This window comes from Phoenix dactylifera, unplaced genomic scaffold (genome assembly GCF_009389715.1).
Source record: "Phoenix dactylifera cultivar Barhee BC4 unplaced genomic scaffold, palm_55x_up_171113_PBpolish2nd_filt_p 000498F, whole genome shotgun sequence".
NCBI lineage: Eukaryota > Viridiplantae > Streptophyta > Magnoliopsida > Arecales > Arecaceae > Phoenix > Phoenix dactylifera.
Genome location: NW_024067917.1, coordinates 216,049 through 243,807, shown reverse-complemented (window position 1 = coordinate 243,807; position 27,759 = coordinate 216,049). Strand labels below are relative to the sequence as shown.

The 27,759-nt window shown below is 47.2% G+C and overlaps 1 protein-coding gene across 1 annotated transcript; it reads right to left on the bottom strand.

Annotated features, from left to right (window-relative positions):
* Positions 1-17,854: 17,854 nt before the first annotated feature.
* On the bottom strand, positions 17,855-19,279 carry LOC120103794 (pyruvate dehydrogenase E1 component subunit alpha-3, chloroplastic-like). Its single transcript, XM_039119186.1, has 2 exons — positions 19,117-19,279; positions 17,855-18,984 (listed from the first exon to the last, which is right to left on the bottom strand). The coding sequence occupies exon 2, from the start codon at positions 18,934-18,936 to the stop codon at positions 18,025-18,027; it is 912 nt and encodes a 303-aa protein (XP_038975114.1). The 5' UTR covers positions 18,937-18,984; positions 19,117-19,279; the 3' UTR covers positions 17,855-18,024.
* Between the last annotated feature and the right edge of the window lie 8,480 nt (positions 19,280-27,759).

Here is a 27,759-nt window from a genome sequence, read left to right as displayed (position 1 = left end):
TAGTGCCACTTTAAATAGTCTCCTACATCCATTGGACAAGCCCCAATGGTTAGAATTCAAAAACTAGCCGTTACTGACTTTGGAAAGGACAAAAAGTACATCTGCAGAACTAGCCGTTATGCTTCAGCTCGTGTTTGGGTCGGCTCAACCTGTCCTTGGGTTGACCCAACTTTCACTTGGGTCGACTCAAATATTCCTTGGGTCGACTCTCTCAGAAAACACAGAAACTTGAAATTCAGCCTTCCTTCCCTTGGGTCGACCCAACCATTCTTTGGGTCGACTCAAAGTTCACTTGGGTCGACTCAACTTCTTCTTGGGTCGACCCTCTCAGTAATTTCAGAGAACCATTTTCTGTCTTCTTTTCTGTCTTGCCTTTGGGTCGACCCTCTCAGGGTTTGGGTCGACTCAAGCTTGGGTCGACTCAACTACTTCTTGGGTCGACCCTCTCAGTGAATCCAGAGAACCATTGTTCTGTCTTGTTTTGAAGATCTTGATGTTTGGGTCGACTCATGCTTTCCTTGGGTCGACCCAACTCACTGTTCATCTGTGCTATTTTTGCAGAAGTGTGCCAAATGATTTCTTGATGTACCGGGGTCGACCCAATCATCCTTTGGGTCGACTCAATCCACACTTTGCTGCATCTCAAGGTTAGATTCATTCAAATAGACAATGAAATGTATCTATATCAATTTATACAAATATCCTGAGAGTAATAGTCTTATAAATGAAGTATCAATTTAACTTATAACATACTCTAGATAATTGCTTGTTAATCATCAAAATAACACTATCATCCTCAATCTCCCCCTTTTTGATGATTACAAAATAAAGAGTATGAGCCTATTGATACTTGTCTTTAAGATCAGTTTTTGAAAGGGCTTAACTTGCTGAATTTCAGCTTTTCATATAAGAGTGAAAGCTCCCCCTATTTCATTTAAATGTTGCCAATTTGACTTTTTGAATTGCTCCCCCTTTCATTTATAATTCATTAACGATGAAACTTCAAAAATTTGAGATAAAATATGAGTTTCCGGTTATGTATCGGGGTGCGAGAGGTGCGTGCCAAATTCTTAAATTATATGTGCCAAATTCTGAAATTTGATAGAAATTTTTGATTTGATGATTTTCATTGTTACAAATTGCTCCCCCTTAGATGCATAAGCTTTCTTATATGATTTTCAATTTGTTTGCCCAATTATTTCTCTTTTCTTGCATAAGTTCTTATTTCTCTTTCTTTACATAACTTCTTATTTCTTTTTCTTTACTTCTCCTTTCTTTAACTTTCTTTACTTTTGCTCTTATTATTCTTTCTTTACTTACTCTAAACAATATCTTTACTTCTCCCCTAAGATCTTTACTTCTCCTAAAATAAATACTCTTTCTTTACTTCTCCCCCTTTTTGTTATCATCAAAAAGATACATGGAAAAGATGCAATAAATACCAAGCTTCAAACTTCATTGATCAAAATGGGAACATTTTCATACATTCATGCCAAAAACAAAAATAGATACAATGTTCCTGAATCAAAGTTTAAAGATACATGATAAAAGCAAAATAGATATGAGAACTAGATATCTAGCCTAGGCTCTAAACATAGATGCTAAGATCAGCCTAGGGAGACTCTAATGGCTGGGATCTAGTCCTCATCCTCCTAGTGTACGTGGCGAGGGGAGGTCGAGCCTGGTGAGACTGTGTCTGGCGTGGAGCACGACGAGCTGGATGACTCTGTGCCGAAATCTCTGACTCAGCAGCCTGTGGCACAGATGGTCCATGGGTCTCTCTCTCTCTCCGGAGTGCTCCTATCTGCTGCCTCAGATCACTGATCTCAGCAGACATGACGTCCAATCGGGCGTCCAATCGGCTCGTCAGCCCGTCAGTGATAGTCCTCGCCTGAGCTGACATGAGCTCAGTCATCCTGCTCCAGAACTCATCCGTATCTCTCGGAGGAACGGATGATGATGGTCCAGCCTCTGAAGGTGCAGTAGGATGATCCATATGCTCCTCATCCTCATCCTCGGGTGCATCTCCCTCTGGTGCCTCACCCTGAATGCCTGCTCCAGTGTGAATCCACTGCCCGTTCACTTTCTCATATCCCATGCGTATAAGTGTCCGTGCAGTGTATGTGTCAGTATGATGCAGACTCTTGGATGCCTCCTCCTCGAGAGCTAAACCGTGCTGTCGAAAAATCAAGGTGAGTATCATACCATAAGGTAGTGATACCCTGGAGTTGCACATCACCTTCCTCATCTGTCTTAGTATCATGGCCGAAAGATTTAGGGGAATCCCTTGAATCATACACTCCATCACTGCTAGATCTCGCTCTGTGATGAGATCGAATCTCCCGGTCTCTGGAAATAAGATTCTATTTATTATACTGAGCAGTAATCTCATTTCAGCAGTAAGAGAACTAGCTATTACCTTCGTGGAAAAGTCGAAGTTCTCATTTTCCATGATCAACTGTAGAGCTCTCATTTTGTTTTCAGGCTTTTTCGGAGTGGCTCCTACGCAGGGTAGATGAAGTAGCTCACTCAAGCTCTCCTCGGAAACTCGAACTCGAACCCCTCGAACTTTCGAAACAAGCCCTCCCATACCAGTTTTGAGGAAGGCATAGAACTCCTGAACCAATCCAGGGTAGATCATCACGTCTAGGGAGCAAAGATACTCCCAACCTTGCCTTTGGATCCATTCCCTCAACCGAAACCCTTCTTGATCAAAGAACTCGGAATGGATCCTTCTCCCCGTTGTAACCGGTCTCCCCGCAAATCTTGCAAGTATCACTGAGGGGGAAGGAGGAGGAGGGGCCTCCGCACGTGCCTCACATCGTGGAGACATGGTAGATGGCTCCGTAGGTTGCCTTTCCTCCCGTTGGATCCGTGTGACTCTTCCGGATCTCTTGGCTACGGCTCTTTTGGGTCCCATTTCTCTAAGATCTCAAGGTAATCTACTGTTTGGAGGAGTTTGGAGGAGTTTGGAGAGTGGGGATTAGAGTATTCAGAAGAGGACAAGGGCAAATAGTGCCCTAACAATGCTCTCGTGTCCCCTTTTAACAGTGGGGTCCCGACGTTGGGTCGACTCAAGATTTTTCTTGGGTCGACTCAACGTTGGGTCGACCCTATTCAGGGTTGGGTCGACCCAAGTGCAGAATTTTTTCTTTTCTCTTTCTTTTTGCTTCTAAGAATTTTTCTTGCTTCCAATCCTTATAAACTCTTTATGGGACAATGATACATGAGTAAGGAATCTCTAGATAACAAATTTGACTCATGTTTCATGGGATTTTAGAAATTGGAAGAATGTATCATGAGACTACTAGCTCCCTTTTATATTTTTTCAATAAAAAGGATCACATATGCCTAATTCCCTCCTTAGCATGCAGAATCTATCTTCACTCAATGGTTTCGTAAATATGTCGGCTAATTGTTTTTCAGTGCATATATGCTCAATACATATATTTCCATTTTGCACATGATCCCTAATAAAATGGTACCTTATTTCTATGTGTTTGGCTTTAGAGTGCTGAACTGGATTTTTAGTAAGATTGATGGCACTAGTATTATCACACTTAATAGGAATATTATCTAGTTTAACTCCATAGTCCTCTAGTTGTTGCTTAAGCCATAATACTTGAGCACAACAACTACCAGCAGCTATATATTCAGCTTCAGCTGTGGACAGTGCCACTGAATTCTGCTTTTTGCTAAACCATGATACTAAGTTATTTCCTAAGAATTGACATGTGCCACTTGTGCTCTTCCTATCTAATTTGCATCCGGCAAAATCAGCATCTGAATACGCAAGCAAATTTAGACAGAAGTCCCTTGAGTACCATAGCCCTATATTGGTAGTTCCTCTTAAATATCTAAGGATTCTCTTAACAGCACTTAAATGTGACTCCTTAGGATCCGATTGGTATCTAGCACATATTCCTACACTAAATACGATGTCGGGTCTACTGGCAGTAAGATAGAGCAAGGATCCAATTAGTCCTCTATAGAGCTTGATATCAATACTCTTCCCTTTTTCATCCTTGTCTAGCTTGCTAGTGGGATTCATTGGAGTGCCTACTACCTTATGATTTTCATTCCCAAACTTCTTTAGTATTTCCTTTGTATACTTAGTTTGATGAATGAAAATGCCTTCTTTAGTTTGTTTGATTTGTAATCCTAGAAAAAAGCTTAGTTCTCCCATCAAACTCATTTCAAATTCTCCATGCATTAAATCAGCAAATTCTTTGCAAAGAGTATCATTTGTGGCACCAAAGATTATGTCATCTACATATATTTGTACCACTAATAGATTTTTGTCCTTTCTTTTGAGAAATAGAGTTTTATCTACATTTCCTCTACTAAAGTCATTATTAAGCAGAAATTTGCTTAATCGATCATACCAAGCCCTAGGTGCTTGCTTTAATCCATATAATGCCTTATGTAGTTTAAAGACATGATTTGGCAATTCATGATTCTCAAAACCTGGAGGTTGTTTTACATATACTTCCTCCTCAATAAAACCATTTAAGAATACACTCTTCACATCCATTTGATATAATTTGAAATCCATGAAACATGCAAATGCTAGAAGTAATCTAATAGCCTCTAATCTAGCTACAGGAGCAAATGTCTCATCAAAATCTATTCCTTCTTCTTGATTGTATCCCTTAGCTACAAGTCTAGCCTTATTTCTTATAACTAATCCATTTTCATCTAATTTATTTCTAAATATCCATTTAGTTCCAATTACTGAATTATGCTTTGGTCTTCCAGTTAATGTCCATACATTACTTCTTTTGAATTGATTTAATTCTTCTTGCATGGCATTTATCCAGTTAGTATCTTTTTCAGCTTCTTCATAAGTCTTAGGTTCTAATTGTGAAACGAAAGTAAGATAATCATTTAAATTCCTAAGAGATGATCGAGTTCTTACCCCTTGAGATGGATCACCAATGATTAAGTCTTTAGGATGTCCATATGCATACCTCCATTCCTTTGGCAAGTTTTGGGATTGTGGTGGCATGCTATCATCTCCCTTATCTTGATTTGGCACGTCATCAATATTCAACTTTTCAAAATCGATAATTCCTGTATCATCATCAACAATATTTTCTTTCCTAGCAGACTCACTATCAGACTCATCAAATATAATATTGACTGACTCTTCCACTACTAAGGTTCTTTTATTGAATACTCTGTATGCCCTGCTAGATGTGGAGTATCCTAAGAAGATACCTTCATCTGACTTGGCATCAAATTTACTTAGATCCTCCTTGCCATTGTTTAAGATGAAACATGTACATCCAAAAACTTTAAGATATTTAGCAGTTGGTTTCTTATTCTTCCAGAGTTCATAAGGAGTTTTCTTGGTTATAGGTCGTATTAAAACTCGATTTAGAATATGGCAAGCAGTGTTTATAGCTTCAGCCCAAAAGTACTTTGGAAGATTTGACTCACACAACATTGTGCGTGCCATTTCTGCCAATGTCCTATTTTTCCTTTCAACAATCCCATTTTGTTGAGGCGTTCTAGGTGCTGAAAATTGATGTGATATTCCATTTTTAGTGCAAAATTCTTCAAAGTGTTGATTTTCAAATTCCGTACCATGATCACTTCGAATTGCTACTAAGGTGAGTTTCTTTTCATTTGATATTATTATATAGTTTCAAAAATTCTGAAAATGCTTCATTCTTATGTGCCAAAAATGAAACCCATGTATACTTTGAAAAATCATCAACAATAACTAGTCCATATTTCTTCCCTCCTAGACTTGTAGTTCTAGTAGATCCAAATAAATCCATGTGTATGAGTTCAAATGGTCTAGTTGTTGATACTATATTCTTCGATTTGAAAGATGATTTAGTTTGTTTTCCCAATGAACATGGTCCACATATTTTATCCTTTTCAAAGATCAATTTTGGCACATCTTTTATTAATTCCTTCTTAACTAGTTTTGATATTAATTCCATACTAGCATGTCCTAATCTTCGATGCCAAAGCCAACTAGTTTTATTTTTCTTTTCTTCATTGGTAATTAAGCATAAACCATTTTTCCTGCCTAACTCATGAAGATCTACTAAGTAAATATTTCTTTGCCTTTGTCCTACAAGTACTGTTGCTGGGGGTTCAAACCGAGAACGATTGGCACAGCGGTGTGAACGGGGTTCCCTTGGAATTGCTTCGGTTGCGCTCCACCTTCCGCCGGGGAACCTGCAAGCAAGCCTCGCACCACCACCGGGGTAGTGGGGGCCCTCCGACGATCAAGTTAGGGAAGATCGAAGGAGAAGGAGAGGTAGCAGGTAAGATGATACTCTGGAAAATCTTGCTTACCCTCCCCCTTCCCCCCCAGCCGCATATATACCAGGCTGGGGGGTTCTTTTGGGGATTGGTCATCGTGTGGCGCGATGGGGTTGCCACTGACATGGCCGTTACAGGGCGTCGTGGGGCAGCGCTGGGTACGGCTATGGCAGGGCGTAGTGGAGTTTCGCTTTGTACGGCTGTTACAGGAGATCGTGAAACAGCGTCGGATACGGCCGTTGCAGGGAGTAGTGGAGCAGGGGGCCGCGGCGTGCCTCAGGGGAACAGTCTGTTGTTGTCAGAGATTGCCGACTCGAGGTCGGATTGCTGGATTAAGGGGCAGCCGACTCGGGGTCGGGCTGCGGAGCCGAAGATATCCGACCCAAGGTCGGATTGCTGGATAAAAGGGGCAGCCGACTCGGGGTCGGGCTGCGGAGCCGAAGATATCCGACCCGAGGTCAGATTGCTGGATCAAGGGGCAGCCGACTCGGGGTCGGGCTGCGGAGCCGAAGATATCCGACCCGAGGTCGGATTGCTGGATCAAGGGGCAGCCGTAGTCTTCCCGGGCGCGCGTGCCGGTCACGTGGGGCATGGTGGCTAAGTTCCCCCGTAACAGTAGCCCCCCACTTCCGAACCTGGAACCAGGAGGGAAACGGGTGAAGGGAGTGATGCTTCGAGATTGCCGCCATCCCTCGGAAAGGCGCGCGCGCTTCGAGCTCCCCGCCTTCTTTACGGCGTATGGCGGTTGTCGCTGATCTGGCGGTCTGCGGATTTCGGCGGACATCCTTCCTTAATGGCGTCGATTCGCCTTTGGGGCGCAAACGAACCTTCGGCAGCCAGGCGTCCTCTGGCGCCACCGAGGCGTCACCCGCCTTTCCGCCTATTTAACCGGGGGCCCTCCCCCGTCCGCCTTTCTCTTCACAGGCATCCTCGAGTTTCTCCCTTGTGCTGCTGCCGTTGCCGTCGGACTGTTCGTTCGCTCCTCCTTTGGCGCTCTCGGAGCCGTTCTTCCTTCCCTTTCGGTGAGTTGCCCCACTCTGCAATTTAGGGCCCTCCGTACTTTCTCCTTTCGTATTAGTGTACCCCAGTCGTTCCGGTCCCTTCTCCCCTCTTGACCCCGTCCTGACCGTAGATTCACTGGCCGTTAGGGATGGACGAAGTAAGAGCAGACCGCATTCAGTCGGAGCTGGTCCCCGAAGACCTAGATAGGTTCGTGGCCCGGTACCACCTTCCCGAAACCTGCAACGTTACACTCCCGGGGCCTGAGGAGAGGATGTCCCATCCTCCTCCAGGGAAGGTCGCCATCAATGAGGACATCCTTCGGGCTGGGTTCCGCCTTCCCCTCTCAGACTTAGTCGTGCAGGTGCTTCGAGGTTTAAGAGTGGCGCCGACGCAACTGGTGCCGAACTCATGGCGTACCCTGACGGCCTTCCAGGTTCTCTGCCGCATGCACGAGGTTCCCGCCACCCTGAACGTCTTTTGGGAATGCTATGGTCTGAACGGCCACCCCCGGGACAGAGGGTGGTGGTGCTTTGCAGCGCGGCGAGGGTGCGGCCTCGTCAAGGAGGCTCCTTCCTCCATTCATGGCTGGAAGGAGCGTTTCTTTTTCATCGACGTAGATCCCTCTTGGGGAATCGGGACAACCTGGGAGACGCCGATGAAGTCCCCGATCGGCCTATCGAGGTTGTCGAGGGAGGAGTCCGATGGCGTCGCCGTCTTGAGGGGGTTGGTCGCCGAGGGCCGGCTCCCCCCGGTGGCTAGCCTTATTTCCGAGGATGCCTTGGTGAACGTCGGTCTGAGCTCGGTCCCTGCCGACCGTGAGCCCGCCACCACTTCTTCTTTTTTAGCTCTTTTCTCCTCTTTCCTTTCTTCTTTCCATCGGTTTCTTAGTTTCTAACCATCTCGTCCTTTTTGCAAATCGACGACGTCATGCAGTCGGATAAGGCAATGGCTGTTAGTAGAGCGTCCCTACTGGAAGCGGTCCGGAGGAAGAAACGGATTCCTCCGAGCGGGGTCCCACCGGCGAAGAAGCCCCGCCAGCAGGCGACTCCGACGCCGACCGACGGGTCCGGGCCCATCGATCAGGGGGACGCCGCGGGCTCGGACCGACAGTTGACGCCGTATCAGCCCTCCGGTGATGAGACTATCGTTTTTCCGGAGGTGTCATCCGAGCGCGCCCGGGGCGGCCGGGTCGGACGCAGTCGGTCCCCAGCCCGATCTTCGACTCGGTCGGCTTCGGATGATACGAGAAGGGGGGGCGCGCCGAGGCCCCGGCCGAGCGGGACCCTGTCGATCTCTGGCGCGGCCCCTGCCCCGCGCACGGTTGGCATGACTCTCTCCCAAGCGATGGGTAAGGGTAAGGCTGCAGAACCACCGTCCGGCTCCGAGGCGAAGTCGGGGTCGGCCTTCACTTTCGCCGGCGCCCGAAACCTCGTCGAGACGGTGCTGCTGGAGAGGGACCGTAGGCAGGTCCGGCAGATGAGCATCCCTGAAGTCGGAGCTGCCAGCTGCGTCTGTCTTATGTCGGTGAGTGTTCTTTTGGTCGCTTTCGTCATTTATAGGCTCTGTTGATCCCCATCTGACGCTCTCATTTTTCCTATCTCTTAGCTCGCCCAGTACATGATCCGCCTGGAGGAGAGCCACGAGGAACAGGCGAGGCTCCTGGCGAGGACCGAGAGCCGACTGAAAGCTGTAGAGGAGGGAGGCCAGGCTGCGGTGGGGAGGACGACCAGGGACCTCGAAACGAGGCTCCAGGTGGCCGAAGAGCGGGCACTCGGCTTCGCCGTCCTCGAGAGGCAACTGATGGATGCTCAGGAGCAACTCAAGCTTGCCTCGGGTCTCGAAAGCGAGATCAGGAAGGCAGAGGAGCGGGCCGAAAAGCAGTCCCGGAAGGCTGCCGACTTCCGGGAGAGGTGGGAGAAGGCCCAGCAGTCGGCCGACAACGCCCGCAACCGAACCCGATCTCTTGAAGCCAAGCTGGCCGAATTGGAGTCGGCCTTGGAGGGGACTCGTGCGAGCAACCAGGAGCTTCATTCGCGCCTGGAGGAGGCTGAGGCTGCTCGCGTCGCTGCCGAGGCGAGGCACATGGAGGCTCGGGCCGATCTGTTGAGGGTCTCCTCCGAGGCGGACGACCGGATTGTGGCGAAGGTCATGGAAGCGAAAGCTCAGATTACGGAGCGAGCGGAGGCTGCGCTGGCCGAGAAGAGCGCGGAGATCGGGCGTCAGGCGGTATAGGCCTATCGTCAGTCCGCCGAGTTCATCCGTGACATGTCGGACGCGGGGTCCGACTCCTTTGCCTTAGGCTTCGATGAAGGCCTGGCAAGGGTGTCCGCTAAATACCCCGGAATTGACCTGAGTGGGGTCTCCCTCCTCGACTCCCCTCCGATGCCATTGCCTGCCGATTCTCCAACCGTCTCCCCACCCTTCGTGGACGTGCTCGCCGTTCCCGACTCAGGGGTTCCTCCAAACTGACTCTCTGTACTTTTCTTTGTTCTTTTCTTTGTATGTTGGCGTTTTGCCATGTTGTATGGGTCTCGGCCCTGATGCAACGAAAGTTAATGCAAACAGAGTGTTTCCTCATTTCACTTTCGTCCTTCCTCTTCTTAACTCTTGGTAGCGTCTCGCCGACTCCTGACTCTTGAAGTTCTTCCGGCGCTAGGCCAGGCATCCGAGGGTTAGGCCTCAGGAAATTCTTCCGGCGCTAGGCCAGGCATCCGAGGGTTAGGCCTCAGAAAATTCTCCCGGCGCTAGGCCAGGCATCCGGGGGTTAGGCCTCAGGAAATTCTTCCGACGCTAGGCCAGGCATCCGAGGGTTGGGCCTCAGGAAATTCTTCCGGCGCTAGGCCAGGCATCCGAGGGTTGGGCCTCAGGAAATTCTTCCGGCGCTAGGCCAGGCATCCGAGGGTTGGGCCTCAGGAAATTCTTCCGGCGCTAGGCCAGGCATCCGAGGGTTAGGCGTCAGGAAATTCTTCCGGCGCTAGGCCAGGCATCCGAGGGTTAGGCCTCAGGAAATTCTTCCGGCGCTAGGCCAGGCATCCGAGGGTTAGGCCTCAGAAAATTCTTCCGGTGCTAGGCCAGGCATCCGAGGGTTAGGCCTCAGGAAATTCTTCCGGCGCTAGGCCAGGCATCCGAGGGTTAGGCCTCAGGAAATTCTTCCGCTGGTCGGCCAAGGCTGGCGCAAGCCGAGGCGACCGGTCGGGGCTTCAGGCTAGTCTGCTCCCGGGATGATCATCGGGTTAGCCTGGCATCCGAGGGCTGAGCCTCGGGGAATTCCGCTCGTTGGTCGGCCAAGGCTGGCGCAAGCCGAGGCGACCGGTCGGGGCTTCAGGCTAGTCTGCTCCCGGGATGATCATCGGGTTAGCCTGGCATCCGAGGGCCGAGCCTCGGGGAATTCCGCTCGTTGGTCGGCCAAGGCTGGCGCAAGCCGAGGCGACCGGTCGGGGCTTCAGGCTAGACTGCTCCCGGGATGATCATCGGGTTAGCCTGGCATCCGAGGGCCGAGCCTCGGAGAATTCCGCTCGTTGGTCGGCCAAGGCTGGCGCAAGCCGAGGCGACCGGTCGGGGCTTCAGGCTAGTCCGCTCCCGGGATGATCATCGGGTTAGCCTGGCATCCGAGGGCCGAGCCTCGGGGAATTCCGCTCGTTGGTCGGCCAAGGCTGGCGCAAGCCGAGGCGACCGGTCGGGGCTTCAGGCTAGTCTGCTCCCGGGATGATCATCGGGTTAGCCTGGCATCCGAGGGCCGAGCCTCGGGGAATTCCGCTCGTTGGTCGGCCAAGGCTGGCGCAAGCCGAGGCGACCGGTCGGGGCTTCAGGCTAGACTGCTCCCGGGATGATCATCGGGTTAGCCTGGCATCCGAGGGCCGAGCCTCGAGGAATTCCGCTCGTTGGTTGGCCAAGGCTGGCGCAAGCCGAGGCGACCGGTCGGGGCTTCAGGCTAGTCTGCTCCCGGGATGATCATCGGGTTAGCCTGGCATCCGAGGGCCGAGCCTCGGGGAATTCCGCTCGTTGGTCGGCCAAGGCTGGCGCAAGCCGAGGCGACCGGTCGGAGCTTTAGGCTAGACTGCTCCCGGGATGATCATCGGGTTAGCCTGGCATCTTCCCTTCTTGCGGCTTGGACAGCAGGGGAGGAGACGCCAGGTATTCCTTGAGCTGGTCGAATGCTGCTTGACATTCGGCCGTCCAGAGGAAGTCTTTCGGGCGTTTTAACACCTTGAAGAATGGTTGGCAGCGTTCGGCCGATTTTGCCACAAATCGTCCGAGCGCGGCGACCCTTCCAGCGAGCTCCTGAACCTCCTTCACTTTGGTCGGAGGGGACATACCTTGGATGGCCTTGATTTTGTCCGGGTTGGCTTCGATACCCCGCTGGTTGACAATGAAACCGAGGAACCTCCCGGCCGAAGCGCCAAAGGCGCACTCGCTGGGTTCAGCTTCATGCGAAACTTCCGCAAGGTGGTGAAAGTCTCCTCCAGATCCACGATGTGCTGGTCTGCCTGGCGGCTCTTCACCAGCATATCGTCCACGTACACCTCCATATTCCGGCCGATTTGCTCTTTGAAGATTTTGTTGACGAGGCGCTGGTAAGTGGCGCCAGCATTCTTCAGACCGAAGGGCATTACCTTGTAGCAGTACAGCCCCCGGTCTGTTATAAAGGCAGTTTTCTCCTCGTCCTGTGGGGCCATCATTATCTGGTTGTAACCGGAGAAGGCGTCCATGAAAGACAGCAGCTGATGTCCGGAAGTCGCGTCGACCAGTTGGTCTATCCGCGGAAGCGGAAAGCTATCCTTGGGGCACGCCTTGTTCAGGTCGGTATAGTCGACGCACATCCTCCACTTCCCGCTCGCCTTCCGGACAAGTACGACATTTGCCAGCCACTCGGGGTAACTCACCTCCCTTATGAATCCTGCCTCCAAGAGTTTGTCTACCTCCTGGTCGATCACCCGGATCCGATCCGGGGCACAGTGTCTCTTCTTCTGCTTCACTGGCCGGTGGGTCGGGTCGACGTTGAGGGCGTGAGAGATGACCTCCGGGTCGATCCCAGGTACATCGGCCGCCGACCAGGCAAATACATCGGCATTGGCTCGGAGGAATTCCACCAACCGGGCCCGAGCTCCCGGGTCGAGATTGGCGCCGACCCGGACCGCCCGGTCCCGGCGGCCTTCCTCGAGGGGAACTTCGACCACACCCTCGGCCGGCTCCCCCTGCCGCAAGGCCACCTCGTCTCTGGCATCAAGGGACTCGACGCTTAGGGCTTCTGCGGGCTTCTTCCCTTTGAGGGTCGCTAAGAAACATTGCCGTGCGGTCGGTTGGTCACCTCGGACCTCCCCGATCCCGACCGTCGTGGGGAACCGCATGAGCAAGTGGTACGTGGAGACCACCGCACGAAGGGCGTTCAGCCCGGGTCGTCCGAGGATAGCGTTGTAAGCCGAGGGAACACGGACGACCAAGAACCCGAGTCGCACCGTGGCTTCTGCGGGTGCGACGCCCGCAGTCACAGGCAGCTCAACGACACCTTCCACCGGGACAGCGTCACCGGTGAATCCTACGAGGGGGGTGGACATTTTGTGCAACAATTGTCTGGACAAGCCCAGCTTTTGGAAGGCCTCGTAAAACAAGATATCAGCTGAGCTTCCACTATCCACAAGAACACGCCTTACATCATAGTTTGCCATGGTGAGGGAGATTACCATGGCGTCATCGTGGGGGGTCTGAACCCCCTTTACATCCTCATCACAAAAAGTGATTACGTTGCCGACCCTTTGCCTCTTTGCGACGGCCGCCCCCGACGCCTCCGTCGAGCCCCCTGCGTTCCTCACGGGTCGGGGGCAGCCCCCAGTGATAGTGTGGATCACGCCCGCAACGGGTCGATTCTGCTCCCGAGGTCCCGGAGGAGCCGGGTCGGCCGGACGCGGGTCTGCGGGGGGACGTCGGTCGCTCACATATCGACCGAGACGCCCCCGGCGGATGAGAGCCTCGATCTCGTCCCGAAGCTGGAAGCAGTCTTCCGTGTCGTGGCCGTGGTCTCGGTGGTACTCACAGTACGCCCGGGAGGGCCTCTTCCCAGAGATCTTCCGCATCTGTCTCGGGGCCGGGAGGTCCTCCCGCCCCTTGATCTCCATAAGGATCTTGGCCCGGGGAGTCGGGAGAGGGGTGTACCGATTGAAACGTCGGGGCGGAGAACGAGGGCGTGGGGCGCCGTGGTTCTTCGCCGGCGACGGGCTTCTGCGCCGACGCTGGGGCGTCGGGCTCCTCCTCTGGCGTGCCTCTTTCCGCCTTTTCTTCCCAAGCTTTGGAGGGATCTCGGCGGCCTCCTTGCTCCGGTGGGCGGCCGCCTCCTCGGCGTCCGCATACTGGTTCGCCTGGGACAACAGCTTTGGGAAGCTCCGCGGCAGGCGTTTGTCCAGGGAGAAGGTGAGTCTGCCCTTCCGGAAGCCACGCTTCAGGGCTGAAAGAGCTACCTCCTGACTCAGGCTCCGGACCTCCAGCGTAGCCCTGTTGAAGCGGGTAAGATAATCCCGCAGGCTTTCTCCCTCGTTTTGCCGGACATCAAAGAGGCAGTCGGAGACCAGTCGCCGCCGGCTACTGACGGCGAAATGAGTGACGAAGAGGCGAGTGAACTGGTCGAAGGACCGGATTGAGTCAGCCTCCAGCCCGGCGAACCATGCCCTCGCCGGGCCACGGAGGGTTGCCGGGAAAGCCTTGCAGAGAAGGGGATCTGATGCTCCGTGGAGGAGCATAAGGGTCCTGAAACTCTCGACGTGATCCTGCGGGTCCGCCGCCCTGTCATAGGGTTCGATCGCCGGCATTTTGAACCCCGGCGGATTCGGGGTCCGCAGGATCCTCGAGGCAAGCGCCGGCTGGGAGGAGATCTCTAAATCGGCGAAGGGATCTTTGGAATGGCCCTTCAGGACCTGGAGTTGTCGGTGGAGATCGTCCACCCGCCGGTCCAGGGAGCGCGACCGGTGGGTGGGAGACAAGGAGCGGCGAGAGGGGGACCGACTGGAGCGCGGGTTCCTCGAGGATTGGGGGGTCTGGGAACGCGCCCGGGCCCGCCTCTCGGACCCCGCGCGGCTCCGGTGGGAGGGTCCCGGTAGAATGGAGCGTGCTCGAGAATCCTCCTCGCGCCGGCGCTCATCCCCATGGGAGAGGAAGGAGCGCGGGTTGAGGAGGACAGGCGAATGCTCAGGCCGCGGCGGCTCCTGAGCCCGCTGCGGCGCCCGGAAAATCGCACCCTGCAGATTCTGCACCGCCTCCGCGAGGGTGCGAACCTGCTGGGTTAGTTGGTCGAACTGGGCGGCTTCGACCGTCTGAACGGGCGGTGGGGAGGTGGAGTGTTGCTGAGAGTGTGTTGGAGATGCAGCGGCCTTTCGGCCAGAGGCGTGAGAGGCCCCGCGACCGGAAGCATTGGAAGCTCCACGACCACCTCGCCGTGCCATTACGATCGCTCTGAGATCCGGCCCTCCTTCTAGCGCCAACTGTTGCTGGGGGTTCAAACCGAGAACGATTGGCACAGCGGTGTGAACGGGGTTCCCTTGGAATTGCTTCGGTTGCGCTCCACCTTCCGCCGGGGAACCTGCAAGCAAGCCTCGCACCACCACCGGAGTAGTGGGGGCCCTCCGACGATCAAGTTAGGGAAGATCGAAGGAGAAGGAGAGGTAGCAGGTAAGATGATACTCTGGAAAATCTTGCTTACCCTCCCCCTTCCCCCCCAGCCGCATATATACCAGGCTGGGGGGTTCTTTTGGGGATTGGTCATCATGTGGCGCGATGGGGTTGCCACTGACATGGCCGTTACAGGGCGTCGTGGGGCAGCGCTGGGTACGGCTATGGCAGGGCGTAGTGGAGTTCCGCTTTGTACGGCTGTTACAGGGGATCGTGAAACAGCGTCGGATACGGCCGTTGCAGGGAGTAGTGGAGCAGGGGGCCACGGCGTGCCTCAGGGGAACAGTCTGTTGTTGTCAGAGATTGCCGACTCGGGGTCGGATTGCTGGATCAAGGGGCAGCCGACTCGGGGTCGGGCTGCGGAGCCGAAGATATCCGACCCAAGGTCGGATTGCTGGATAAAGGGGCAGCCGACTCGGGGTCGGGCTGCGGAGCCGAAGATATCCGACCCGAGGTCGGATTGCTGGATCAAGGGGCAGTCGTAGTCTTCCCGGGCGCGCGTGCCGGTCACGTGGGGCATGGTGGCTAAGTTCCCCCGTAACAATAATGTTTGAGAAAATAATTTTGGTATGTTTGGTTGATTATAGAAAAGCGACAGATTCTTGAGTGGTTTATATTTGGTTAAGCATCTACTTTTCTAAAAAAATATATTAAATATCTATTACTCATAGATTTTAATGGCTTAAGGATATTTTTGAAAAAAAATTAATTTTTAATAAGTAAGAAAGTAGCTCTTCTATAAATTTTTTTATAAAATATAAAAATTTACTTTTACAAAAATATTATTTTTTATTTTTTTAATTTAAAAACTTTAATCAAATAAAAAATATTTTTCTTGTTTTCCTATTGAACATATATTTTCCGGTCGTTCTCCGCGAACAAAACGAGTACTTTTGGCAGCTACTTTGATCGTTCGTTTGCCCGCGAATAAACCCAGCCGTTCGGGCGAAGTTTTCCACGTCTCCCTCCTCGGTCTCTCCGCCCTCCCCTCACTCCCCACCCTCGGTTTATATATCTCTCCGTCCCTCCTTGCCTTTTCCTCAGAAACGACGTCCCTCCTTAAGGAGAAGAAATCAGGAGGAGAAAGAGGAAAGAAAAATGTCCGCGTTCTCGGCCGTCAAGAGCCTCTCAACCCCGACCATCTCCACATAAGCCTTTATTTAAAAGATTGGGCCCCATTGCAACTAGAGATAAAAGAGGAGTAGGTTCTCCTTGTTCCCTTTAGACATCCTTACCTCCAAAACCTCTCGCTCTTTCTCTCCCTCCCCCTCACTCACTCACTTCTCTCTCCCACACATAGAGATACAACAAAGCGGGCTGGCCACTTAACAAGGTTACTTTAAGTTTTTAAAGGTTATATAGCATTATGCTTCTTATTTAAGGGGATTTTTATGTAACATAATTCGGTTTTAAAATTTGGAAAAGTAACAGGCCTCTCTGCTTCTCTTAGTTAATCTTCAGCCTCCTCTCATTTTCTTCCTCCTCTCATTCATTCTCTTGATCTTCTTCCTCCCCCCTCTTCTTCAGTTTAATTTCCTACATGTCTTTTGCTATCCTTGCATAAGATTACCACTTACGTAATTTATTGATTTCTACGAGAAAGCCAGAAGATCTTGCACCTAGAAATTCTAGACTGCAGTCTTCTAACCAATCTTGATATTTAATATGACCTTTAAAACCATCAGGAGCCATATACATACATACATACATACATACATACATACATACATACATATACAAACATAGATATATATACATACATACATACATATACATACATACATACATATACATACATACATACATACATATATATACACACACACACACACACACATACATACATACATACATACATATATATATATATATATATATATATATATATATATATATATATATATATATATATATATATATATATATATGTTACTTTACATTCTTGAAATGATTCATATACCGTCATTAAGCATATACATTCTTGAAGTGATTCATACATACATATATACATAATACATACATACTATATACATACTATAAACATACATACATACATACATACATACATACATACATACATATATATATATACATACATGTGTATGTTACTTCATATTCTTGAAGTGATTCATGTACCATCATTGAGCATCCTAAAACCCAGAGGTACATCAATTAATCAGAGTCGTCTCCTACAATTATTTCCAGCACTGATGTGCTCTAAAACTGATGAAATTATGTACATGCAAGAATTGATCGCTAATGATCGCATGATCAATTTATTGAAAGAAACATGCAGGGAAATAAGGAACACATCTTGCAATTGAACAATATATCTTGTAGTCAAGCCACGACATGGTCAATGGGTAATGGATTCCCAAATAACATTGCTTTCACTACCTTAATCTATTATACAAAGAGATGGAGATTCACGTCAGGAATGGTTGCCTACAATAGAACCAAAACCGGCAGTTTGCAATTGTTGAATACAAATAGAATTTAATGGAATGGTTGAGCACTGTGTCATAGTATTCTAATAATGCTGTTTATAATATGAATCCACATAAGTATGGATGCTATGGTGGACATTTAATAAAATCAAAGGGGTCAAGTTCGAAATGAGTATGTAGAAGTGGCACCTGTGAAGGATAAAGTGAGGAAGACTGTGAATAGCCATCAAAATATTATACATAACAAAGCTGCCTCCAAGTTGGAGACTAAACAGAAAATAATAGGCCTAGAGAAAATTAATATACATGTCACAAAGCAACTTCCTTCCTAATGAGCAAGAAGCATATAATCATACCACATACTAATCTCGACCGTAATAAAAAGAAAAATTCTAACTCCATTCCTAAAGCACCACCAACGTAACATTCATCCTATAACTAGAAACCATTAGGTGACAACACACTGATTTATGAGCATATTAATTACTTGAACAATTAATTTTCATAATTCAAACGGCTAATTTATGAATAGGAAAAGAGGCATATAATATGTTCATGCCCGAATCATATTCTTTTCCCAAATTATGCCTAATTCTATCACATAGTCAAGAATGTTTATCATAGACCTTCATTATTCTTATCTACAACATCCAGATCTTTTGCTTTTTCTAATAATCCCCTTTAGACTCGAATGCTTCAACATTATGTAGGAAATAAAGAATCCAAAAAACTTGCACATCAAACCGAAAGCAATGCAACAAGGTAAAGTGGCGCATAGTTTAAAGTCAACATCCTCACCAGGCTTTCGAAGCTCATCAGGGTCCGCGAGTGAGTGCCCTCGGAACCGATAGGTCTCACACTCCACAAGAGTAGGCCCCTCTCCGCTCCTTGCCCTCTCAATCGCCTCCTTAGCCACCTCCCTCACCTTCAGCACATCCATTCCATCCACGGGCACCCCGGGCATCCCAAATGCAGGCCCCTTCTTCCAGATGACGGGGTCGGACGTGGCTCTAAGGTGCGACATTCCAATCGCCCACAAGTTATTCTCGACTACAAACACAATGGGCAGCTTCCAGAGCTGAGCCATGTTCAGGCACTCAAAGAACTGCCCGTTGTTGCAGGTGCCGTCCCCGAAGAATGCGAGGGTGACGTCGAGGCCGCCGCTGGGGGATGCCTCCTTGAGGACTTCGTGGCGGTACCGCGAGGAGAAGGCGGCACCGGTGGCGACGGGGATGCCCTCGCCGATGAAGGCGAAACCACCGAGGAAATTGTGGGGGGCGGAGAACATGTGCATGGAACCGCCCTGGCCGCGGCAGCAGCCAGTGGTCTTGCCGAAGAGCTCGGCCATGACGGCGCGGGCCGGGACGCCCTTGCTGAGGGCGTGGACGTGGTCCCGGTAGGTGCTGACGACGGCATCGCCGGGCTGGAGGAGGCGGATGAAGCCAGTGGAGACCGCTTCTTGGCCGTTGTAGAGGTGAACGAAGCCGAACATCTTGCCCCGGTAATACATCTGGGCGCACATGTCCTCGAACGACCTCCCCAGCGCCATGTCCTCGTACAGATCCAGCGCCTCCCGACGGGTTACCAGTGCCTTGTCCTTTTGGTTTTTTGGGGGCATGATAAATCAAAAGAATACGCACACAAAAAATATAAATTCCTTGATTAGATGATAAATCAAAAGATTAATACGATTGATTAGGATTTAGAGAATGGAGGGCAGGAGAGGTACGTGGTTGGAAGGGGAGGTGACGCGCTGCTCGTCACTGAGGACATGAGAGGAGACAGCGCGGAGGGGACTGGGAGAGGAGGAGTTGAGTCGGATCGCGGCGGAGTGGCGGAGGCTGCCGGCGCCAGCGGAGGCAGGGGAAGGAAAGGGGAAGGGGAAGGAGGGTTTGGGGAGTGAGGGGAGGGCGGAGAGACCGAGGAGGGAGACGTGGAAAACTTCGCCCGAACGGCTGGGTTTATTCGCGGGCAAACGAACGATCAAAGTAGCTGCCAAAAGTACTCGTTTTGTTCGCGGAGAACGACCGGAAAATATATGTTCAATAGGAAAACAAGAAAAATATTTTTTATTTGATTAAAGTTTTTAAATTAAAAAAATAAAAAATAATATTTTTGTAAAAGTAAATTTTTATATTTTATAAAAAAATTTATAGAAGAGCTACTTTCTTACTTATTAAAAATTAATTTTTTTTCAAAAATATCCTTAAGCCATTAAAATCTATGAGTAATAGATATTTAATATATTTTTTTAGAAAAGTAGATGCTTAACCAAATATAAACCACTCAAGAATCTGTCGCTTTTCTATAATCAACCAAACATACCAAAATTATTTTCTCAAACATTATTGTTACGGGGGAACTTAGCCACCATGCCCCACGTGACCGGCACGCGCGCCCGGGAAAACTACGGCTGCCCCTTGATCCAGCAATCCGACCTCGGGTCGGATATCTTCGGCTCCGCAGCCCGACCCCGAGTCGGCTGCCCCTTTATCCAGCAATCCGACCTTGGGTCGGATATCTTCGGCTCCGCAGCCCGACCCCGAGTCGGCTGCCCCTTGATCCAGCAATCCGACCCCGAGTCGGCAATCTCTGACAACAACAGACTGTTCCCCTGAGGCACGCCGCGGCCCCCTGCTCCACTACTCCCTGCAACGGCCGTATCCGACGCTGTTTCACGATCCCCTGTAACAGCCGTACAAAGCGGAACTCCACTACGCCCTGCCATAGCCGTACCCAGCGCTGCCCCACGACGCCCTGTAACGGCCATGTCAGTGGCAACCCCATCGCGCCACACGATGACCAATCCCCAAAAGAACCCCCCAGCCTGGTATATATGCGGCTGGGGGGGAAGGGGGAGGGTAAGCAAGATTTTCCAGAGTATCATCTTACCTGCTACCTCTCCTTCTCCTTCGATCTTCCCTAACTTGATCGTCGGAGGGCCCCCACTACCCCGGTGGTGGTGCGAGGCTTGCTTGCAGGTTCCCCGGCGGAAGGTGGAGCGCAACCGAAGCAATTCCAAGGGAACCCCGTTCACACCGCTGTGCCAATCGTTCTCGGTTTGAACCCCCAGCAACAGTTGGCGCTAGAAGGAGGGCCGGATCTCAGAGCGATCGTAATGGCACGGCGAGGTGGTCGTGGAGCTTCCAATGCTTCCGGTATCAACAAGTGGGATCGTAATGTCACCTTGGGCAACAAGTGGTATCAGAGCAAGGTGCTCCAATAGTAATTATTGATCTCACAATCAAGAGTTAAAGATCATGACAACCCAAGTGGGATGTTCTATGAGTGAGGGACAATTAATTGATAAACCTCCACTATTTAATGATATAAACTACACACATTGGAAAGCACGCATGCGCATTTTCATTCAAGCATATGACTACGATTTATGGAGTATCATAGTCAATGGGCTACATACAAATGCTAATCATGATAAGAAAATGGCTCAGCAAAATGCAAAAGCCATGAATATTCTATATTGTGCATTGGATGATAGTGAACTTAATAACATATCTTTTTGCATGACTGCTAAGGAAATATGGAGTATGCTTGAAGTTAAATATGAATGCACTAACATTTCTAGTGAATTTGAAACTAGCTCCGAAGAAGGAGCAGCAAACTGAAATTGAAAATCTATGCCTTGTGGCACATGAAGATGAGGTATGTACTCGAATACAAAGTGATTTCTCATTCAAAAATCAAGTACATACTGAAGCTCAATCTTGTTTTACATTTGATGAACTTCATGATGCATTTTCTGATTTATACTTAGAATACAAGAAGCTTAATTTAAAGAATAAGAAGCTTAGTTTAAAGAATAAAAGGCTACATCTGAAAATGTCAGAGGAAAGAAATTCTACTGCTGAAATGAAAGACAAATTAAATTCTGAGAATGAACGCTTAAGATTAAATTCAGAAGAATTGATTCAGAAAAATCAGAATTTAATTAAAAAAAATCAAAACTTAAGTGAAAAAGTTAACCAATTGAAATCTTTTATTAACAAATTCACTGTAAGTTCAGAAAGATTAAAAACGATGTTTGAAAGTCAACATACTGTTTTTGATAAATCAAGACTTGGCTGGATTTCTTTGCTCAACAATAAACCCCTAAAGAAAAAGGTTATCAATTCACCAAGCAAACCATTAAATAAGATAACTTATTTCAAACATAAAAAGATTGGGCACAAAAACTTTACCTATGGTTCTAATACGAATAAATCAAATGGTAAAGTTATTACGTTTAAACAGATTTGGGTTCCAAAAGAAACCATATGCACTAACCCTCAAGGACCCAAGCAAGCTTGGGTACCCAAAATGAAAATATGAGGGTGTAGATATAAGTGTGCCAAGCTACCTATGGAACAAATGAAACTTTCATACAAATGGGTGCGTTGACACATAATTAAAAATAAGTCTCAATTTATTCATTAAATCTAGTATAAGGTTTAACATTCTACATCGTGTATCAAAATTATCTTTTTATGAAATTACGATACTCTCTACATCAAAGTTCTTAAATGCCTCATATGTTGAATTTTTATCTCAACAATCTTAGCATAAAATTTTTCTAGTGCTTGCATGATAATAAGAAAACAATGAATGAATATGTATAACCTTCTCCTTTAAGTTTTTCAAAATCTAAATTTCTTCTCTAATATAAATGGTTGATGCTGATTTCATGCTAAAACTTTATTGAGCATAATACTTATGAAATCTTAGGTTATCCTTCGTGAAGGTATGAATGTAATTCATCATGTTATTATACCATTCATTCCTTATATGATTATCTAAAATGTATTATGATTTGCTTTATAAGTATCATATATGCATCATAGGTTAAATCATAATCATTTCAAATTGGTTCAATCATAAATGATTAATGTGTTATGATCATAATAAGAAACTTACTTAAAAGTTTCTATAATAACAAATCGTCTTCCCTCTTACAAGTAATGCTCAAGACTATTCTAAAATTCAAAATCAATAAATCTGATCATTAAAATATTTCATTGAGCATAATCATTGTATCCATGATTAATATCTTTTCCTAAAATGATCTCAAATTCCACTGATTAATTTTAATTCATCATGTTTAATCTGAGCATAAAAATCTGTTAAAGCATGAATATTAATTTTCTTGAGCTATCTCTCATAAGTCAAAAATATTTCTTATTTTTTCTAAAAGAAGATTGCTTGTCTTCCTGAAACAAGAGTATCTATGTTGAAAGCTAAATCATAATCAGAATTTTGATGGAAACAACTACTTAAGATAATCTGATTAAAATTCAACTTGTATATTTTATTGATAATTATCTTATGCAAATAGAATCTAAGTTAAATTGATTCTGAAAACAAAAAAAAAATTTGATTTAACTTTAATGAATCTTTCTATTGCCTCATATGCTTGTCCTTGAACCATTTTAATTAATGAAGTTATCTCTTTAGTTCAAGTGACTTGTGCTTGCTTATACTTAGGCAATCTCTTGAGTAAAGTGACTCAAATTCAAGTATTGTCATGTCTCATGTTGAGTCATCTAGTTAAGAAATATGTTGTATGAATGTTTTTGTATCCTAGAGAATCTAATGAATTGCCTTCAAGAAAAGAAAAAGATTTTGCTAATGATACAGAATTTATGAGCAAGAAATTTCAACTTGAAGGACACATCGATGAAAGATACAATAAACATTCCCTTGCAAACAAAAAAAAAAAGGAGAGATTTTCTTCAGCCAAGGGTGTAAAGAATCTAAAAGGTATTTGGCTTGAAGAATGCTAAATGCATTGGTAATCTAAACTCTTCTCTTGTGAGTTAGTTGAGCAAAATCAATAGTCTGAAATTATATAGTAGCATGATTAAACCTTTAATTGCTGATCATCTTGATATCATGCTTCATTCTCATGCTAGTGATAATTGTTTCATGGTGTGATTAAATTGAAGTTTACCTTTTCCTATATAATGCATAACTATGAAATACACAAGCTTATGCCTCAAACCTCTAATTCAAAATAACTTGTGATAAGCTATGAATCATTGGGCATAATGAAAATGCTTTTTGCATGGTATATATTTATATGCAGCATATTAGATTAATTTTTTATCTGCTCTTTCATGTAATTACTTGAAATAATAAAAAGAAAGAGAGATAAAGAAAAGAAAATGAACAATTATTCAAGGGAAGTAAAATCTAAGTAAAGGCAAATACTCCAATCTTTAGGAAAAGCAAAACAAGCATAATATATTTGGCACATTTGTGAGACTAATATGAACATTCCTTTTGGAAGAGATAAAATCCGTAATTAATTACAAAAAAAGTTTGAAGTGAACATTTTAACCCTTCTATATTGCTCATCATAGGGATGGTGCCAATGGGTGTTGGGTTGTGGAGCCTGATCCATTCCCTTCTTTTTTTCAAGACCCCTATGTGCACTATGGTGGTGGAGGATCAAGGGAAGACAAGCCGGAAAGAGTTCGAAAAGATTCAGAGTTGAATCAGCAAAGAAAAAAAAATTTCAGCAAGGTCCGGAGTCGACTCCAGCAGACTTGGAGTCGACTCTGGCACGCAGGCAGACTTGGCACAGTCTTGGAGTCGACTCCAGATCCATAGGAGTCGACTCCCCAGTGTTGGAGTCGACTCGAGAACTCCAGGAGTCGACTCCCACAGGCAGACAGAGAGGCTTTTTCTGTGGACTGTGGCCGAGTCGACTCGCAGAATTGCGGGAGTCGACTCGAGCACGATTTTCACGCGAGGCTGAGTTATGAACCGGGTTCAAGCCAAGGTTTTTTGAAGCCCTAATCAAAGTAAGAGATTGGGAGGTATATATAGACTTCTTGTGGGACACGAGAGGTGTGTGGCAACCTTGAGAAACCCTAGAACTCATCAACGAGAAGTTTTCAAAAGGAGATCCTTTGTGTGCATCAGGAAGACGACGCGTTGCTCGTCTTGAGAGAGATTGTTTTGCTGTAAGAAAGAGAGTTTGTTCTCTTCTCTTGAATCTCTGTAACTTTCTTTGATTATATAGTGAAGTATTGATCTGTGCGGCTGTGGACGTAGGAGCAAGGGACTCCGAACCACATAAACTTGGGTGTCTTGTGCGTTTGTTATTGTTTCTTGCCGTGTCCTTTTTTCTCCTACTATTTCTTATATTCCGCAATCGTAGGGTTGAATCCCTAACAACTGGTATCAGAGCCATCTGGTTCAAAGGAAAAAGTGGGAGCAATGGCGGCTGAAGAAGGCAAGGTCAAGATTGACAGATTTGACGGCAAAGACTTTGGTTTCTGGAAGATGCAGATCGAAGATTATTTATATCAGAAGAAACTTCATCTACCTCTTGAAGGTATGAAACCGACAGATATGTCACAGGCCGACTGGGATTTAATGGATCGTCAGGCTTTGGGAGTTGTTCGCTTGACGTTGCTCGAAACATTGCGTTCAACGTTTTGGAAGAGAAGACAACAGCAGGTTTGCTGAGAGCATTGTCGAATATGTATGAAAAACCCTCGGCCTCCAACAAGGTGTACCTGATGCGCCGTTTATTCAATCTGAAGATGAGTGAAGGTTCCTCTGTTACTGATCACATCAATGAGTTCAATCTGATTACGAGCCAGTTGAGTTCGGTGGAAATCAGTTTTGAAGATGAAGTTCGTGCCCTAATTCTTCTATCCTCCTTGCCAGAAAGTTGGGGTGCAACGGTGACAGCTGTAAGCAGTTCCTGCGGCTCAAACAAACTGAAGTTTGAGGAGGTCCGAAATCTGATACTCAGTGAAGATATCAGAAGGAGGGAGTCTGGTGTGAAATCTGGTTCGATTCTGAACACATCTGAAGGCAGAGGAAGAACTGTGCAACGCAGTGAAAACCGTGGCAGATCGAAGTCTAAGAGGAGGAGCAAGTCTAGATCGAAAGGCGATGGCTGCTGGCATTGTGGCAAGATGGGCCACACGAGGAAGAATTGTTGGCTTAGAAAGAAGAATCCAAGCAAGGGGCAGAACGAGGTGTCCGTGAATGCAACCACAGATGAAGCCAACGATGCTTTGATTCTCAGCGTGGACAGCCCTATGGAATCGTGGATACTAGACTCTGGAGCTTCGTTTCATTCCACCTCACGGAAGGAGTGTATGCTAAACTACACTGCAGGAGACTTCGGAAAGGTTTATCTCGCTGATGATGAGCCTTTAGATATTGTGGGGACAGGTGAAGTTCATATCAGGATGATGAATCAGTCAGTGTGGAAACTGAAGAATGCGAGGCATATCCCAGGCTTGAAGAGAAACTTGATTTCTGTTGGGCAGCTTGACAGCGAAGGGTATGTTACTACCTTCGTAGGTGGTTCATGGAAAATCACCAAAGGAGCTATGGTGATAGCACGTGGGAACAAGTTGGGGACTCTCTACATGACCAATGACACCAAGGATACGGTGGCATTAACAGAAACAGGTGCAGATAGTTGTCTTTGGCATCGCAGACTTGGACATATGAGTGAGAAAGGTATGAAGATGATGGTGAAGAAGAACAAGCTAGCAGATCTGAAAACTGTTGATGTAGGTCTCTGTGAAGACTGCATATTTGGGAAGCAGAAAAAGGTTAGTTTCTCAAAGGGTGGAAGAACACCGAAGACAGAAAAGCTAGAGCTTGTACACACAGATGTGTGGGGGCCTTCACCGGTTGCATCTCTTGGAGGCTCACACTATTATGTCACGTTCATTGACGACTCTACCAGAAAGGTTTGGATTTATTTCATGAAGCACAAATCAGAGGTATTTGTCACCTTCAAAAAGTGAAAAAGTCTGGTGGAGAATGAATCTGGTGCAAAGATAAAACGACTAAGGTCTGACAATGGCGGTGAGTATGACAGCAGTGAGTTCAAGGAATTCTGCGCAGTGAATGGAATCCGAATGGAGAAGACAATACCGAGCACACCGCAGCAAAATGGGGTGGCTGAGCGAATGAACAGAACCCTGAACGAGAGAGCCAATAGTATGAGGATCCATGCTGGTTTGCCCAAGATGTTTTGGGCTGAGGCAGTCAACACCGCAGCGTATCTAATAAACAGAGGCCCGTCGGTTCCCCTAGATTGCAAATTGCCTGAAGAAGAGTGGACAGGAAAAATAGTAAATTTGTCACACTTGAGGGTCTTTGGGTGTGTCTCCTTTGTGCACATTAATGCAAAGAAAAGGGACAAGCTAGATGCAAAGTCCAGAAAGTGTTTCTTCATTGGATATGGTACAGATGATTTTGGTTACAAGTTCTGGGATGCACAGAACCAGAAGGTCATCAGAAGCAAGGATGTGATATTCAATGAGTGAGTTCTCTATAAGGACAAGAATACTTCAGATCTTGAGAGTGCAGGGGAGCAAAACAAGGAAAAACAGTAAGTTGAGCTGCAAGAGATTACAGAAGAAGATGTTGCCAAAAGTTTTCAGAAAAATTCTGAAAATTCAGAAACTGTTGTGGCACAACCTCAACCAAGTATACCACAGCTGAGAAGATCAACAAGAATCTCGAGACAACCGGATAGATATTCATCCTCTTTACATTATCTGCTATTGACAGATGGAGGTGAACCCGAGTGTTATGAAGAAGCCATGGAAAGTGAAGATTCGATGAAGTGGGAGTTAGCCATGAAGGACGAGATGAAGTCCTTGGATAGAAATCAAACTTGGGAACTCAGTTCACTACCAGAAGGCAAGAAGGCTTTACAGAACAAGTGGGTCTACAAAGTTAAAGAGGAACATGATGGCAGCAAAAGGTACAAAGCAAGGTTGGTTGTGAAAGGCTTCCAACAGAAGGAAGGTATCGACTACACTGAGATTTTCTCTCCGGTAGTCAAATATTCAACAATCAGAGTGATTCTGAGTATTGTGGCAGCAGAAAATCTATATTTGGAGCAGTTGGATGTTACGACTGCATTTCTCCATGGAGAGATTGATGAAGACATCTACATGCAGCAACCTATCGGCTTTGCAGTCCCTAGCAAGGAGAACCTTGTATGCAAGCTGAAGAGAAGTTTGTATGGTTTGAAACAGGCCCCGAGGTTGTGGTACAAAAAGTTCGATGGATTCATGATCAACAATGGTTTTGTAAGATGTCAAGAAGATCATTGCTGTTATCTTAAGGTACTTGATGGCAGTTTTATCATCTTACTTTTGTATGTTGACGACATGTTGATAGCCGGACCGAACCTACAAGAGATTGAAAGATGGAAGAAAGAGCTATCAAGGAAGTTTGCAATGAAAGACATGGGTGCAGCAAAACAGATGCTTGGGCTGAGGATTGAAAGGGATAAGGTGGCTGGAACACTGAAGCTTTCTCAAGCTAACTACATTGATAAGGTGTTGAATAGATTCAATATGACAGATGCAGATTCTGTGAAGAC